General features: G+C 28.6%; 1 protein-coding gene across 1 annotated transcript in view; it reads left to right on the forward strand.

The window, feature by feature from the left end:
* LOC145270695 (uncharacterized) overlaps nt 1-15,558 on the forward strand; it is a 16,065-nt gene extending 507 nt beyond the window's left edge. Inside the window, exon 2 of the mRNA XM_080126319.1 lies at nt 13,741-15,558. Coding sequence (XP_079982445.1) covers nt 13,748-14,857 — 1,110 coding nt within the window. The 5' untranslated portion in view covers nt 13,741-13,747 and the 3' untranslated portion in view covers nt 14,858-15,558. The remainder of the gene's footprint in view (nt 1-13,740) is intronic.
* Nucleotides 15,559-16,197: the final 639 nt, after the last annotated feature.

A 16,197-nucleotide genomic window follows, 5' to 3' on the forward strand; every position in this document is an offset into this window, starting at 1 on the left:
TTTGAGTATAATAGTCTTTCAAAATATATATTATTTTTTTAATAATTGTCATTTAAACACCATTTTTTTTTAACTATTTATATTTTCTGTAATCAAATTGTTCAATTTTCATTTTTTTTTAAATTTGAGTATAATAGTCTTTAAAAATATATATTATTTTTTTAATAATTGTCATTTAAACACCATATTTTTTTTAACTATTTATATTTTCTGTAATCAAATTGTTCAATTTTCATTTTTTTTTAAATTTGAGTATAATAGTCTTTCAAAATATATATTATTTTTTTAATAATTGTCATTTAAACACCATATTTTTTTTAACTATTTATATTTTCTGTAATCAAATTGTTCAATTTTCATTTTTTTTTAATTTGAGTATAATAGTCTTTCAAAATATATATTATTTTTTTAATAATTGTCATTTAAACACCATATTTTTTTTTAACTATTTATATTTTCTGTAATCAAATTGTTCAATTTTCATTTTTTTTTAAATTTGAGTATAATAGTCTTTAAAAATATATATTATTTTTTTAATAATTGTCATTTAAACACCATATTTTTTTTAACTATTTATATTTTCTGTAATCAAATTGTTCAATTTTCAGTTTTTTTTAATTTGAGTATAATAGTCTTTCAAAATATATATTATTTTTTTAATAATTGTCATTTAAACACCATATTTTTTTTTAACTATTTATATTTTCTGTAATCAAATTGTTCAATTTTCATTTTTTTTTAAATTTGAGTATAATAGTCTTTAAAAATATATATTATTTTTTTAATAATTGTCATTTAAACACCATATTTTTTTTAACTATTTATATTTTCTGTAATCAAATTGTTCAATTTTCATTTTTTTTTAAATTTGAGTATAATAGTCTTTCAAAATATATATTATTTTTTTAATAATTGTCATTTAAACACCATATTTTTTTTAACTATTTATATTTTCTGTAATCAAATTGTTCAATTTTCATTTTTTTTTAATTTGAGTATAATAGTCTTTCAAAATATATATTATTTTTTTAATAATTGTCATTTAAACACCATATTTTTTTTTAACTATTTATATTTTCTGTAATCAAATTGTTCAATTTTCATTTTTTTTTAAATTTGAGTATAATAGTCTTTCAAAATATATATTATTTTTTTAATAATTGTCATTTAAACACCATATTTTTTAACTATTTATATTTTCTGTAATCAAATTGTTCAATTTTCAGTTTTTTTTAATTTGAGTATAATAGTCTTTCAAAATATATATTATTTTTTTAATAATTGTCATTTAAACACCATATTTTTTTTATCTAATTATATTTTTTGTAATCGAATTGTTCAATTTTAATTTTTTTTACATGTGAGTATAATATTCTTTCAGAATATTATATATTAATTGTTAATGATTCTAACTTAAACACCATATTTTTTAGCTATTTATATTTTTTGTAATCGAATTGTTCATTGTTTAGGGTGTTTTATCTATGTTAATGAAACGTCAAATGATTGTGTTTTGTTTGGCGTTGATATTTCCACATGAATTCCTAACACTCTTTGATATTTTTTCTTTCATTTTTGACAAAATATTCTCCAATTATTAATAACTTCGTTCATTATTAAAGCATTTAAAACATAATAGTTCAATTTTTGAAGAGGGTTTCAGTTCCATATGTAAATTTAACTCGAAATAATCTCAACATGTTTCTAAAAATCATCCTCGCACACATAAAATTTGTAAATGGGACCTTTTTGTAGCGTGAATATTTTACGGTTGTCTTTCATTTTAAATATCAACATTATTAAAGCACTTCAAACTCTTGATATTGTTTGTTCTAAAACATTTTTTATGACAATCAGGATTTATTTATTTTGCTTGTTAACAGATCGATTTTTAAAAATATGTTGTTTTGATCAAAAAACAACAATACTTACTTGTCATGTCGAAAATAGTAAAATATTAAAAAATTACGAAAATTCATCGAGTAAAAATTATTTATAGTTGAAAGTAATTTTAGTAAATGTCAAAATTCTTTCCAACTCCAAAAAGAACTTTACAATGAAACTTTTGTTAAGTTTTCGGGGCTGCTAAAAACGAATACAGCATTTAAAATAGCTTTTATGGTGTGAAAAAATAGTTTTTTTTAGTGGCGATCACGTTTTTATGTAAAGTAACAATTGTGGTGTGTAAAATGAAACACGATCATAAAATATTTACATAAAAAATTAAACGTAAAATTCACACCCACTTTATGGCCACGTAATGGTATTTGGGGGGGGGGGGCTGAAAGCTTTTTTTTTTTTTTTTGCTTTGGTTAATTTATATAAAAAGATGATCTTCACTTTTATAAAACGTAATTTCTTCAGATCATTAAAACGATTTCTCTGCACCATTTGTAACTGTTAGATTCGTTTTTAGCATCCCCGAAAACTTGTAAAGGTCAACATTGTAAGTTGGAAAGAATCTTAACATTGACCGTAATTTTTACAAAATATTAAGTGATATAGCATTTTCACTAGATGTGAACACCTTGAAGATTGCGAATACACGAAACACACTTATCTCCCTGTCGACTCTGTAATGGCTTGCCTATAGCAATATATATTTTATTGGGAAATTTTTACGACGTGCCCCGGCGTGTTATAAACCTCCCAACCTTCTGATATTAAGAACGGCTTTCGGAATAAACAACCCCAACCTAGAAAGCTGTTCTTAATATGGGGAGGTTGGGGGAGTGTTTATTCCGAAAGCTGTTCTTAACATTGGGTGGTTGGGGGTGTTTCTGGGCACGCCATAAAAATTTACCATTTTATTTTCTAAAAACACAATAGCAGTTGTTCTACTCGACGAATTTTCGTAATTTTTTGATATATTACTATTTTCGACATGGCAATTAAGTAATTATTGTTGTTTTTGTATTAAAACCACAATTTGTTTAAAATCAATTTCTTCACAAGCACGGTTTACGTTAAAAATAATTTTGAACATAAAAATGTTTTTATAATCGCAAAATTTGATGATCTTCAAATGCTTTAATCGATAAAAATCTGAACAATTAAAAAGAAAATTATCAAAATTGTCCCTCAATGTTTGTATGCTAGATTAAAACCTTCTGATCCAATGAAGATTCTACCTTTTTTAGGTGGTTACATGTCAAAATCTTAAACGACGAGAAGAAAAAAAACTCTTAATTTAAAGCGGAAGATTAATTTGTTCATCTATGAATTAAATGTAAAATGATCACCGATTTTCAAGCCATTGTCGTTTTAAGTCAGTAAAAATAATATACTAATCCCCGACTTTAAATTCTAAAACAATAGTTTGTTTTTCTTTCTCCTATTTTACAAACTTTGTGGAATTTAAGAGAGGGGGATCTACCGTTTTACAACCTTATCATCCAGACTTAGGGTTAGTGGATAATTTGTCTAATTGGTTAAAATCTGTGAAATTACCGGGAAACTGGAGATCATTTTACATTAACTTTATATACGAAATTGATCCCCTACTTTAAATTCTCAAAATTTAAAAAACTTAGTGTTAGAATATTTTATAAACAAAAGTGAAAAAAAATTACGCACCTGAAATGCACATTTACCTACTTATACTAAATGCGAGTTACTCAAAGCTTGTTATTTCTAATGCCTTTTTATTCTTGTGCTCAAATATGTATGCAGGGTGGAAGGATAAAAGTGAAAAAAACGACACTACAGCTTTATTTGAAAAGTTTTATTGAAAAATTCAAGTCAAGTAACTTGATTATGTAGTAGACATCTATTCAATGTAGCCGCCTTCAGCCTCAATCAGCCTCAATCGCTATAGGTCCGGGACTTGGAGCATGCATTTTCCACGATTTTTTCACCTCGCCCAGATCTCGCAATCCATCTACCAGGCAGCCTTGTGTTAAGAAACTGCCTTACTCTAAGTCTCCAGTGTGGTGGTGCACCATCTTGTTGAAAAATGAAGTCATCAGATTCTGCTTCTTCCAACTGAGCCATTAACCAGTCTTTTATCATGTTGAGATAGGATTCACCAGTAGCAGTGTCAGAAATTTCATGAAAATAGTGAATAATTCCACCCCATCTTTCCAAGCTTATAACTCCTCGAAAAATGTAATTCAAGCCCTAATTTTTTTTTCAATTAAAGGAGTAAGGACCAAGGTTTTATTTAAAAAAAAAACAAAACAAAACAATGTGTTTTTTTTTTTAAAAAAGGTTTTAAACTTCGGACTTTACAGGTAAATTTCTAAAAAACTGATTTTTTTTTTGTTTTAAATTTGAATATATTATTTATTGACCTTTTCTCTTCAATTTGTGATATATAAACCTATTAAACATAAATTAATTATTTACTTTTTAATAGACATTTCAAAATGAGAGGCGTAAATTATTCGACCCCCTATCTTTCTAAGCTTATAACTCCTCGAAAAATGTAATTCAAGCCCTAATTTTTTTTTCAATTAAAGGAGCAAGGACCAAGGTTTCATTAAAAAAAAAAAAAAAAGACAAAAAGAAAAAATGTGTTCTTATAAAATAAGGTTTTAAACTTCGGACTTTACAGGTAAATTTCTAAAAAACTGATTTTTTTTTTGTTTTAAATTTGAATATATTATTTATTGACCTTTTCTCTTCAATTTGTGATATATAAACCTATTAAACATAAATTAATTATTTACTTTTTAATAGACATTTCAAAATGGGGGGGGCGTGAAAATGGGGGGGCGTGAAAATGGGGGGGGGCGTGAATTTAAAAAAAACGTTTGTCTAAAATATTATATTCGGTTTATTGGAAAGAACATAAAATTTCACATTGACCCTGAAAATATCGTAAAAATAGAATCAATAGAAAAATTTTGATAGATTTTTAAAATTTAAAAATTTAAAAATATTGAGTTTAAAAATTTAAAAATATTGAGTTCGGAAAATTCATTACTGTTTTAAAAAAAAAATAAAAATATTTTTATTACTTTTAAAACAACTGTAATAGTTTATTTTGGAAGTATAATCCATAAAGAAAATAAATAACCCACTTTTAACAGAGAAATTACGAGATTTTTATATTGTATTCGCAGTTTCGTGTTAGGGGTGTCAAAAATTCCTACAAAAATTCTGATACTGCTAATTCACCAGTGATAGTTGCCTCTTCAAAAAAGAACGGTCCATAGACACCTTTCTTGGAAATTGCACAAAACACGTTCACTTTTGGTGAATCTCGCTCGTGCTCAAGAATTTCATGAGGATTCTCAGTACCCCATATGCGAGTGCTATGCTTGTTAACTTTGCCATTCAGATGGAAGGTCGCCTCATCGCTAAAAACAAGCCGGTCATCAAAGCCGTTATCTTCCAACTTCTCTTGCATTGCAATGCAAAAGTCACGGCGAAGTGGCTTATCAGTGTCCTTCAACTTTTGGACCAACTTGAGCTTGTAAGGTACCATTTGCAGTCGTTTCCTTAAGACACTCCAGACAGTTGCTGGAGCAAGCTGAAGTTCCCTGCTGGCTCTTCTCACTGATTTACGGGGGCTCTGCTGAAAGGCTGTCCGGACTTGCTCAACTGCATCTTCTGAAGTTGAAGGGCGACCTGTTCGCTTACTTGGGCACAAACACCCATCTTTCACAAATTTAGCATGCCATCTGACAATGGGTTTCCTTTCAGGGATTTCTTTTTTAAATTTCCTGCGAAATGCACGCTGAACACATGTCCATGATTCAGTCTTTGCAAATTGGAGGACGCAAAACGCCTTGTCTTGTTTAGAGAACGCCATTACTGCACATGGAAAGATAAGACGAAAATCATTAGTTGACCAAAAACTTGATTAAGCAAGCTTTAAAATGACACCAGTTTCATTTTTCTACCTGGAATAGTTCATGAGATATACGCATTTGTAATGTTCCCAAGACTTTTGAAACACCCTGTATATCATTACATATATTGATAGATATATAGGTTTTTGTTATTTTGTATTAATTGTATTTTTTCTGGCTTGTTTGTTTTGAAATTCGTCTGCATCTGTTACTTTGCTCGGCCTCCGGTGACTGCTGGTGGAGCCCGAATCATAATTGACGAAAAATCCCGAGAACTGAGTCAAATTATGCAAGAGTACCAAAAATATACGAGGTTTTCCATCGTACAGGTCTGCCGCTAAAAAGGGCACTTCTTCATTATTGTAGTGAAATCGGCCAGCTGAAATGTTTATATTTTATTTTAAAAAAAAACATAATAACTCCTTACATTTTTTGTCAATTACAACAATAACGAATGAAATATACCTTATTGTTACAATTATTTCGATCCTGAATGACTACACGAAAAAATGATTTCGGCCATGTTTGTTTGGTCACGTGGCTTGACGTAAACACAAGGGAAATAGCTAAAATTTCTAATTTCTTCGAAAACTATTTCATTTAATTATAAATTTCCCCCTCATCGTTTTTCGTAAGTTTTGGCTATTTTCATTATTGTGACATAACAATTCAGTAGATACTATTGGTGTCACTTGAAAATCAATATTTCGATTTTTGAATTAGCAACAATAAAGAAAAAGAACCAAAATGTTTACGAATATTCTCATTGATTATATTTCAAAGCAATAAATTATATTTTCTTGGAATAAAAAAACAACAACAGTTAACCAAACTATTTCGTTTTTTTTTCTTTGAAAACTTATCCTACAACATTTTTACATTCTTTTCTTCTTTTTTCTTTTATTCTGATTATAATTACTTTGTTGGTTTATTTATATTTAAAACATAAACATATATTTTGTACTTTTCATTTTTGTGTTCCATTTAAATAAACTGAGCCATATCAACGCGTGTCCGGATACAGCTAGCATATATATATATATATATATATATATATATATATATATATATATATATATATATATATATATATATATTCCAGGTTGAAAGATATCCAAAAATTAAGAATAATTGAATTTCAACAAGGGTCGTTGATAGTGCTCAATCAAAGAGAGCAAATTATATTTTTTAATCTTTACGTAAATACCGTCATATCCTGCTATGATGTGAAGACCGTTTCAATCATATTTGATTTCCTCAGGCAAGAAAATTTTAAATACAAAAATTAAAAATGTTCCAAACCTTTTTAAATTTTGAGGAAACGAAACATGCCATGACTGGCAAGAAACAAAAATTGAAGTTTGTGAGTTTAAATTAATTAGAAAAAATCATGTTTCTGTTAAAAGAAGGGGAGGGGTTAAAATGGTGGTTTTAGGGAAAAGTTATAGAAAGTGATAAGAAGGGGGGTAATATAACGATAGGGAGGGTGTGAAAACACTAAGGGGAGGAAAAAGGGAAAAGGCGTAAAAACAGTTATCATGGTGACAGACGACGATAGTAAATGTATAATTCAAGTCATTAAAAAGTGTTTCAACTGTAGCAAGATATGACTGTATTTACATAAAGAATAAAAATATATAATTTGCTCTCTTTGATTGAGCACTATCAACGAACCTTGTTTAAATTCAATTATTCTTAAGTTTTGCATATCATTCTACCTGGAATAAATACACACTCCAGGTCAAACATTGGATCGTAATCAGCAAATATGGAATAATTTACTACTTAATAACTCTTATGATGAAAACAGAGAAATTACTGAAGGGAATCAAATTATTTAAATGGATCACCAAACGATAGCAACAAAAACTTCTTCGGATGTAAGAGCCAGGAACGAGCACGATTTGTGTAACTGTAACACTTATGTCACCTCATTACTTTGTTGGTTTATTTATATTTAGAACATAAACATAAGACATATATTTTGTACTTTTCATTTTTGTGTTCCATTTAAACAAACTGAGCCACAGCAACGCGTGTCCGGGTACAGCTAGCATATATATATATATATATATATATATATATATATATATATATATATATATATATATATATATATAAGGTAGAAAGATATCCAAAAATTAAGAATAATTGAATTTCAACAAGGGTCGTTGATAGTGCTCAATCAAAGACAGCAAATTATATTTTTATATCTTTACGTAAATACCGTCATATCCTGCTCTGATAACATAGCACATAACTTTTACAAACTAGAAAAAAACGAATATAAAAAAATGCTTAAAAAAACATCACAACTGATTATAAAAACTCTAATTATGATATTGTCCAGAGGATAGACTTTGATAGTAAAAAAATAACCTGTAGCAGAGAGGAGATCTTCCTGTGAGATCGAGCAAGAGTTAAGCTAATTTACATCTAAATCCACTCCCACGAAAAGCAGAGAGCAGCATTGAAAATAAAGAGAAATGCTCTTTTATCCAATTCGACATTGAAAGCTATTACCCTCCAGTCACCAAATAACTCTTCAAGGAAGTTTTAGAATTTGCAAATCTTACCTCTGATATATATATATATATATATATATATATATATATATATATATATATATATATATATATATAAAATGAACTCATTTTTTCCCGTCCGATTTTGACATTAATAGGATTAAAAATCAAGATATTTCATGCAAATATAATATGCACAAACGGCAGAACAATATCTGAGGTGTGTTATAGGCTTATTATTTCTCAAATTCCTCGATAATCTTAGATTTCTATACTTTTTCTGCTGAGAAGTCACGGCCAAAATCGGTTAAGATCAATAGAAGTGGTAAAATATTTTCTCTCTAATAAATTCCTCCTCCCCCTGCCACCACTTAACACCGTTTGGGGATCGTTCACAAGGAACAGTTGAGAAGAGAACACCGGTTTGGCTTCGTAGTTCTTTCATGTGAAGTTATTTAAAATCACTAAACTAAGCTGCAGTGCTCTGTGGCGTAGTGATTAGCGTGCTGGACAATTCATATTATATTTTCACGTTCGCGCCGACCTACCGTAGTCGTTTTTTTTTTCTTTTTTTTTTCCTAAACAACTGGAATGGACTTTTCTTGGTGGCCGAACTGTTAACGTTGCAGATGTTTTTTTTTTGTTTTTTTTTCACACTTTATTTTCCTACTTTTACTCATGACTCCGGGTTTGATCCTTCCTACTTACCTACCATAACATTTTTTAAAACTCCCCCCCGTCCCGGAAACAAACACTCAGGCAACGCCGGGTACCCCCGCTAGTATATAATAATATATACACGGATGCTAAGATAGATGAATCGTCTTTATAACACAAGATATTATGGATGTATATATATATATATATATATATATATATATATATATATATATATATATAGTAATTTATAAAATATATATGGCGATTAAGCTACACTGAATATTCTGCGTTTCATCCACTATAGGATTCGTCAGGCTTGCCTGACGAATCCTATAGTGGATGAAACGCAGAATATTCTGTGTAGCAGTGTAGCTTAATCGCCATATATATTTTATAAATTACTAACTAGCTCTACCTATGTATTGAGCACTTTTGAAGTAAATACTTAAAGTTTACGCATAAATCTATACTTTCGTATATAAAATTTATGTGAGTAAATGAAGTAGTTATATATATATATATATATATATATATATATATATATATATATATATATATGATTGTATTTGTGTGTATATCTAAGTATACTAAAAGCTATAATTGCTATTATTTAATAAGTTTGAATAAGTTAGATATATTTATTTATTAAAATACAAATTAATAATTGATTTGATACAACCAGTACATATATAAAAAAAATCCACAACTCTACTAAGACGATAACAAGTCTGTATGTGATATATGTGCGTATTTCCGTGTATGTTTGTATGTGTGTATGTTTGTATGTGTGTATATTTGTATATGTGTATATCTGTATGTGTGTATGTTTGTATATGTGTATGTTTGTATGTGTGTATGTTTGTATGTGTGTATGTTTGTATATGTGTATGTTTGTATGTGTGTATGTTTGTATGTGTGTATGTTTGTATATGTGTATGTTTGTATGTGTGTATATTTGTATATGTGTATGTTTGTATATGTGTATGTTTGTATGTGTGTATGTTTGTATGTGTGTATGTTTGTATGTGTGTATGTTTGTATGCGTGTATGTTTGTATGCGTGTATGTTGGTATGTGTGTATGTTTGTATGTGTGTATATTTGTATATGTGTATGTTTGTATATGTGTATGTTTGTCTACACATGTATGTGTGTAGGTTTGTCTACACATACATGTGCTTATGCCTTGTCCTAATGTGTGTATGCATGTCGTATGGGCTGATATATGTGTATAGTTGTATGTGTAATGTTCGATTGTATGTGTATGCGTGTATATATGTTTATTTGAGTGCATTTATATATATATATATATATTGTAAATTAGGTATTCCATTTGTTTTAATTTACCACTAACAACTTAATAAGGCTAAATTTCCATAATCACTCCAAACTTACCAAATATTATTGCACACCCTCAATAAAATTAACATGATCCCCATTGCTATAATTACCTTTCTACCTAGCATATCGGTTTACATAGTTTCACTATTCTTTAATAATATAATTTGTAATCATTTTCAACCAAAGAGTCTCAATGATATAATTGAAATTACATACTTTCTAAGATATATTAAATATTAAGAAGAAATTACGCTTTTAAAAGGATAAATTAAGTTCCTAAAATACATGATATTTGAAAAGACTATTAAATTGTAGAATTTAAATGTAATGGTAGGTGAACTTTAAAATTCTTTAGAAATCCTTCGAAAATTATTTAGATTAAAATACACCCTTTATGTACCAACACTTTATTAATAATATTTAAAAAACAAATAAAATAAATAAATAAAAATAAAATAAAAATAAATAAGTAAAAATAAAATAAAAAAAATAAAATAATTAAATATTAATTATTGATCACAGTGAAAAAAAGAAGAAATCATTAATACTTATATAAATTAATTAATCTATATATATAAAAGGCAAATGCGGTGCGCGCATTTCTGTATGTCTTCAAAAGGCTTTTTTCGCCGACGGCCCCGGGGGGCTACTATCGCTTAGAACTGTTTATATATCCCCTAGATCATAATATGTACGATTTGCGAACATGCGTTGCGTCTAGACTTATGTACGTCGATTTTTACAAAATTCTTGCTATTTCAGCCCGTCTTGTGTTTGATCAGCTTTTTTGTATAAAACCGAAACTAATTCAAAGCTAAGGCACTCTTCCCGGCAATCGTACCGGGGAACATCCACAAGCAATCAGCTTTGATTAATGTGGGGCTAAACTCCTTATATCAGACAATTGCTATTCAACTGGGACAATAGGGAGCTGGTTTCCCCCTCCCCAACATCTTGGGGAAACAACCAGCCAAAGTTGGGTAAAAAAACCCAAAAAGCTGCTAACCAAGCGGGTAATGTGTCAGGTGTTTTGCACACTTTATCTAAAGTTTGTGAGTTCGAATCGTGGTGTGAGATGTCTTTTTTCCCCAATTTTTAAAGGTTTAATATAGAAACAGGGTTATTTCATTTTTCATGTTTTATTTTTTTTGTTTTTATTTTTCAGATTTTTTAAATAAGTTTTAACGTTCTATTTTTTGTTTTTATTTTTCAGATTTTTTAAATAAGTTTTAACGTTCTATTTTTTTTGTTTTTATTTTTCAGATTTTTTAAATAAGTTTTAACGTTCGTTTTTCTGGGTTTTTTTTCATCATATTCGCGTTTTCTTTTTTGTTTTTGTTTTTCCAATCTTAAGAAATTTTAACATCGTTCGTTTGCCTTACGTTAGGTTTTTTTCGATTTTTTAAAAGTTTTAACATTTTTATATGATATTTTAAGAGGGTGATGCTTTTGTTTTGATTTATATCCCCCGCCCGAGCACAAACACCTCTAAACACCCGGGCAACGCCGGGTACCCCCGCTAGTATGAATATAAAACACAATATCTACATGTACATTTGACTATGTGGGTGCATGCGTATTTGTATGCGTGTTTTTGTGTATGTGTATATATACATAATATATATATATATATATATATATATATATATATATATATATATATATATATATATATATATATATATATATATATAGTTCAAAATTCTGTTGAAAATTCAAAGATTACGTTTTCTTTTTTATAACCTTCGTTTATTTCCTGGATTTTTTCGATTGCAGCCGTTTCATTAATGAGTTAGCAATTTTACGATTTATGTTTCCGTAAAAATATCAACTTCTTCAGATGTTTATCCCTTAGATTTTTACAACAAATGGTATATTTTTAACAATGGACATCGTATTCGGGTAAAAAAGATTTCCACGGCCATACTTCCTTATTTTCTCCATCTTTTGTAAAGATAGTTTTCCGTTTTAATCCGTACTTTCGTATTTTTATTTTTTATTTATTTTTGCTTTAATTTTCCCTATTTTTCCTATTTGTTTTTTCCAATTATCATATAATTTTATATAATTTTATTTCTATATTTGTGCGTGTTTATTTTAGTATTGTTTTTTTTTTTGTTTTTGCTTAGTGTTTGAATTCGTATTATATTACCCGATGCAGGGGAGGGCACTCTCGTGCTATCATATTTTTCTTTGTTGTTTTTCCGGTTGTTTCTGTTTCTATTTTCGTTATACTAATTCTTGTCACTATTGATATGATCCTTTCTATCGTTGTTTTCATTTTTATTAACATTGTTGTTTGTTTCGTTATTTTTGGTGTTCTTTTCTTTCTCAGTTTCATGTGATTACGATATCTGTCCTTAAAGCAAGTCCCGGTGCTCCCCAGATAGGCTTTAGTTTCATTATTTGTTATAACTTCGCATTTGTATACTACGTTTGAAGTTAAACAGTTCCCCCTTATTGGACATTCATTAGGGTCCCGGCACTTACATTCTTTACTATTGTTAGATTCAGTTTCTGTTTTTCCAAAATTTGTTTAATTTTGTGTTATTTGACCCAATTATGGCATTTGTTAAGTTAGCAGACGCTGAGACGGATAGCTTAATAGTGTTTTTATTAATTATCTTACTTAGTTTACTATCTTGCGGGAAATGTTTTTCTATAATTTGGTTGGGATGTTATTTTTTATATGGCGACTGAACGGTGGATTGAACCACGTCTGGCTCTTCCTTCTATTTTTCTTTTTAATTTCTCTTTCAGTTTTATTATGGTCTATCTTTTCATTTTTCTTTATCGTGTTTATTGTATGTTTTAGTTTTGTATTTATTTTTGCTCTTTCTTTCCTTTTTTATATTCCTTTTTTATATTTTCTCATCGACATTATATTTGCATTGTTTATTGTTCTTTCTGTTATTGTTTTGAGTTTCCTTAACAAATTTAATTTGTTCTTTATATCCTGATCTAGCTAAGGCTTGGTTGTAATATTCCTTGTTTTTATTGTTTATATATGTATATATATATATATATATATATATATATATATATATATATATATATATATATATATATTTGTGTGTATGTGTGTGTATAAGGAAAAAATAAAAGCTTACATAATCTAACTTACTAATATTCTAATTCTGTATTCTAATTCCATTTTAATATATATATACATATATATATACACATATAATATACATACATATATATACATACATATATTTACATATATATACATATATACATATATATACATATATATGCATATATATATATGTATATATATATTTATATGTATATGCATATATATGTATATATATATATATATATATATATATATATTCGTGTGTGTACCAAAATAATGTTTAAAACAATGTTTAATTGTGAAATCTAATGCATTTTCTATTTTGTTTTATTTCAGTTTGACAATGGCTTCCAATAAATTCGAGCAACTTTACCAATGTGTCGCCTGCGAACAACAACTAAACCGACTATCGAAATGCTTGCCATGTTTGCATAGCGTATGTCGGTCGTGTTTCGGAAAAACTTTGGATGAAACTAACACAAACTGCACTTGTCCGAAGTGTCATGCACAATTTGTGGATTGGAAAGACTTTGGTGTCTCCCCAATTATCGCGAAGGAATTGATGCGGCAAGAATTCGAATCTTCATCCGAGTTCCAATGCGATTGGTGTTCGGAGGATGACATCTCATCCGTAGCGAAATTTTGGTGCGGTGAGTGTGGAAAGCTCTTGTGTAACCATTGCATCCGATACCACAAAAAATTGCTAAAAAAGGAACATGTGTTCCAAGATTTGGCTACAATGCGAAAGTCGGATGCAATTGCGTTAGTGATGAAGATGTCAAACAACTGTGCTCTTCACAGTAAAGAGTTGGAGGTCTATTGCAAAGGATGCAGCAATTGTTACTGCGACAAATGTTACACTATGCACGCAAAGGAACTAATGGCCCCATGCACAAATGTATCCCCGTTAAGGGTCCGTGATGAAATTGTCAAACGCAAGGAGCAATTCCCCATCCTCAAGCACAAAATGACGTCATTTGAAGAAGAAGTGAAGACATTAACGGAAAATGTTTTGCAATTTGTTAGTGAATTCAAATCGGACTGCGCGATAAAACGTGTGCAAATCTGGTCGGAATACGAATCGATTTGCGAAAAAGCCAAACATGACGCTTTGCGGTTGAATGATCAAATCGATGAAGGAATGCAAGAAATATTGGCCAAATGTCAGCACATGAAGAAACAAAATGATGGAATTCTGCAAGAAATTTCCACATGGCGGCTGAATTTTGATCATTTGATGAGCGAAGATCGTCAAGATGTCCAAGTTTTTTGTGGAATGCGAATGTTGGAACAACAATGTCCAGTTTTGCGACATGTTTTGCCATCATTGGAGACGAAATATGACATTTTTGTCGAATTTCCTGATTATTGGCGCAAAACCATCAACTTATTGCAAAACGAAAGTGACGGCTTCGTCACGTTTGAAAAAGTTGGCAAAATAAAAAAAAATTAGCAAAGAAAATCGATTCGATTTACCAGATGCAAAAGAAGATCGCTTTATTAGTTCGATTTTCGTCGATCAAAATGAGGAACACGTTTTTCTTTGCGATGGAAACAATAAATCACTAGTTGAATTAAAAAAAAATGGCGAATTCATAACTGAATTAAAATTTTGTTCTGTCACAAACAATGAATCCTTCGAACCTCGCGACATTTGTATAATTTCGACGGAAAACATTTTTGTCATTTGTGGCTTTTTTGGAAAAAATAATTTATTGTTTTTAAAAAAAAAAGCAAATTTTCCTTTTTATAAATTAACAAATTTTTTTAAAACAAAAACAAATTTTGTTTCTATGTTTGAAAAAAACGAACAAATTTTTGTTTTGGATACAAATTTAAAAATTCATACATTTTCCAAAAAATGTGAAAACTTAAACATTTTTCAAATTGAAGGATTTGAAACTTTAAGAATTAATCCATTTGCATCCCGTATTCGTTTTGACGTTTTTAATGAAAATATTGTGTTTTCAAATTTATTTCATCCCAAATTAATTTGTTTGGATTTCAATTTTAAACAAATTAATTTTTCGATGGAAAAAGAAAAAGATTTTTTATTTTCGTTTTTTTTATCGTGTGTTTCCGTGTTTCTCGTCTATTCTGTAATTTGAATAAAAATTTTGTCTGTTATTAAAAACAATATTTGAAAATCTGAAACTTTGTTTTTATTTGTGATTATCACTTCGGGTTGTTTCCTTCGTTTTTAGTTGAATTTTTATGGTATCTTATGCTTACTAAATTGTTAGGTGAAAGTACAGAATTGGTTATTTGTTTGTATCGTTTTTATTTGATGAGTTTTTATTGTTTATTATTAATGCGTGTTTTATAGTTTATTATTGATGTGTGTGTATATACATGTGGAGGTTTATTATTTATCGTGTGTGTGTGAGATTTGAAACATTTTGGAGAAAAGAAACAAAAAAGTCAATAATGATGAATTTTATCATCAAGCACGTAAATAAATACATTTTATTATTGTGTGTGAAATTTAAAAAAAGATTTTAAAAGTGGGGGATCACTTTTCTATATTAATTTAACGTAATATGAGCACCCATTTTATGGTCATTTTTTGAGGTGAGGTCAACGTAAAAGCAACACAATTTAATATAAAATTATTTAACATTTCCGAAAATAAGTTTTCCGTATGAAGCAGTGTAATTCTTTATTTTATGAGTGGTAGCCATTGTTGTAGGCGGAAAAGTATCTTTCCATTATATATAGTATTTAATTGGAATTCATTATTGAGATGAGTATTATTTATTAATTTTTATTTATTGCGGACTATTATCCTCATCT

Source organism: Euprymna scolopes, chromosome 46 (assembly GCF_053919585.1).
Source record: "Euprymna scolopes isolate OS-2025 chromosome 46, ASM5391958v1, whole genome shotgun sequence".
In the NCBI taxonomy this organism is placed as follows: Eukaryota; Metazoa; Mollusca; class Cephalopoda; order Sepiida; family Sepiolidae; genus Euprymna; species Euprymna scolopes.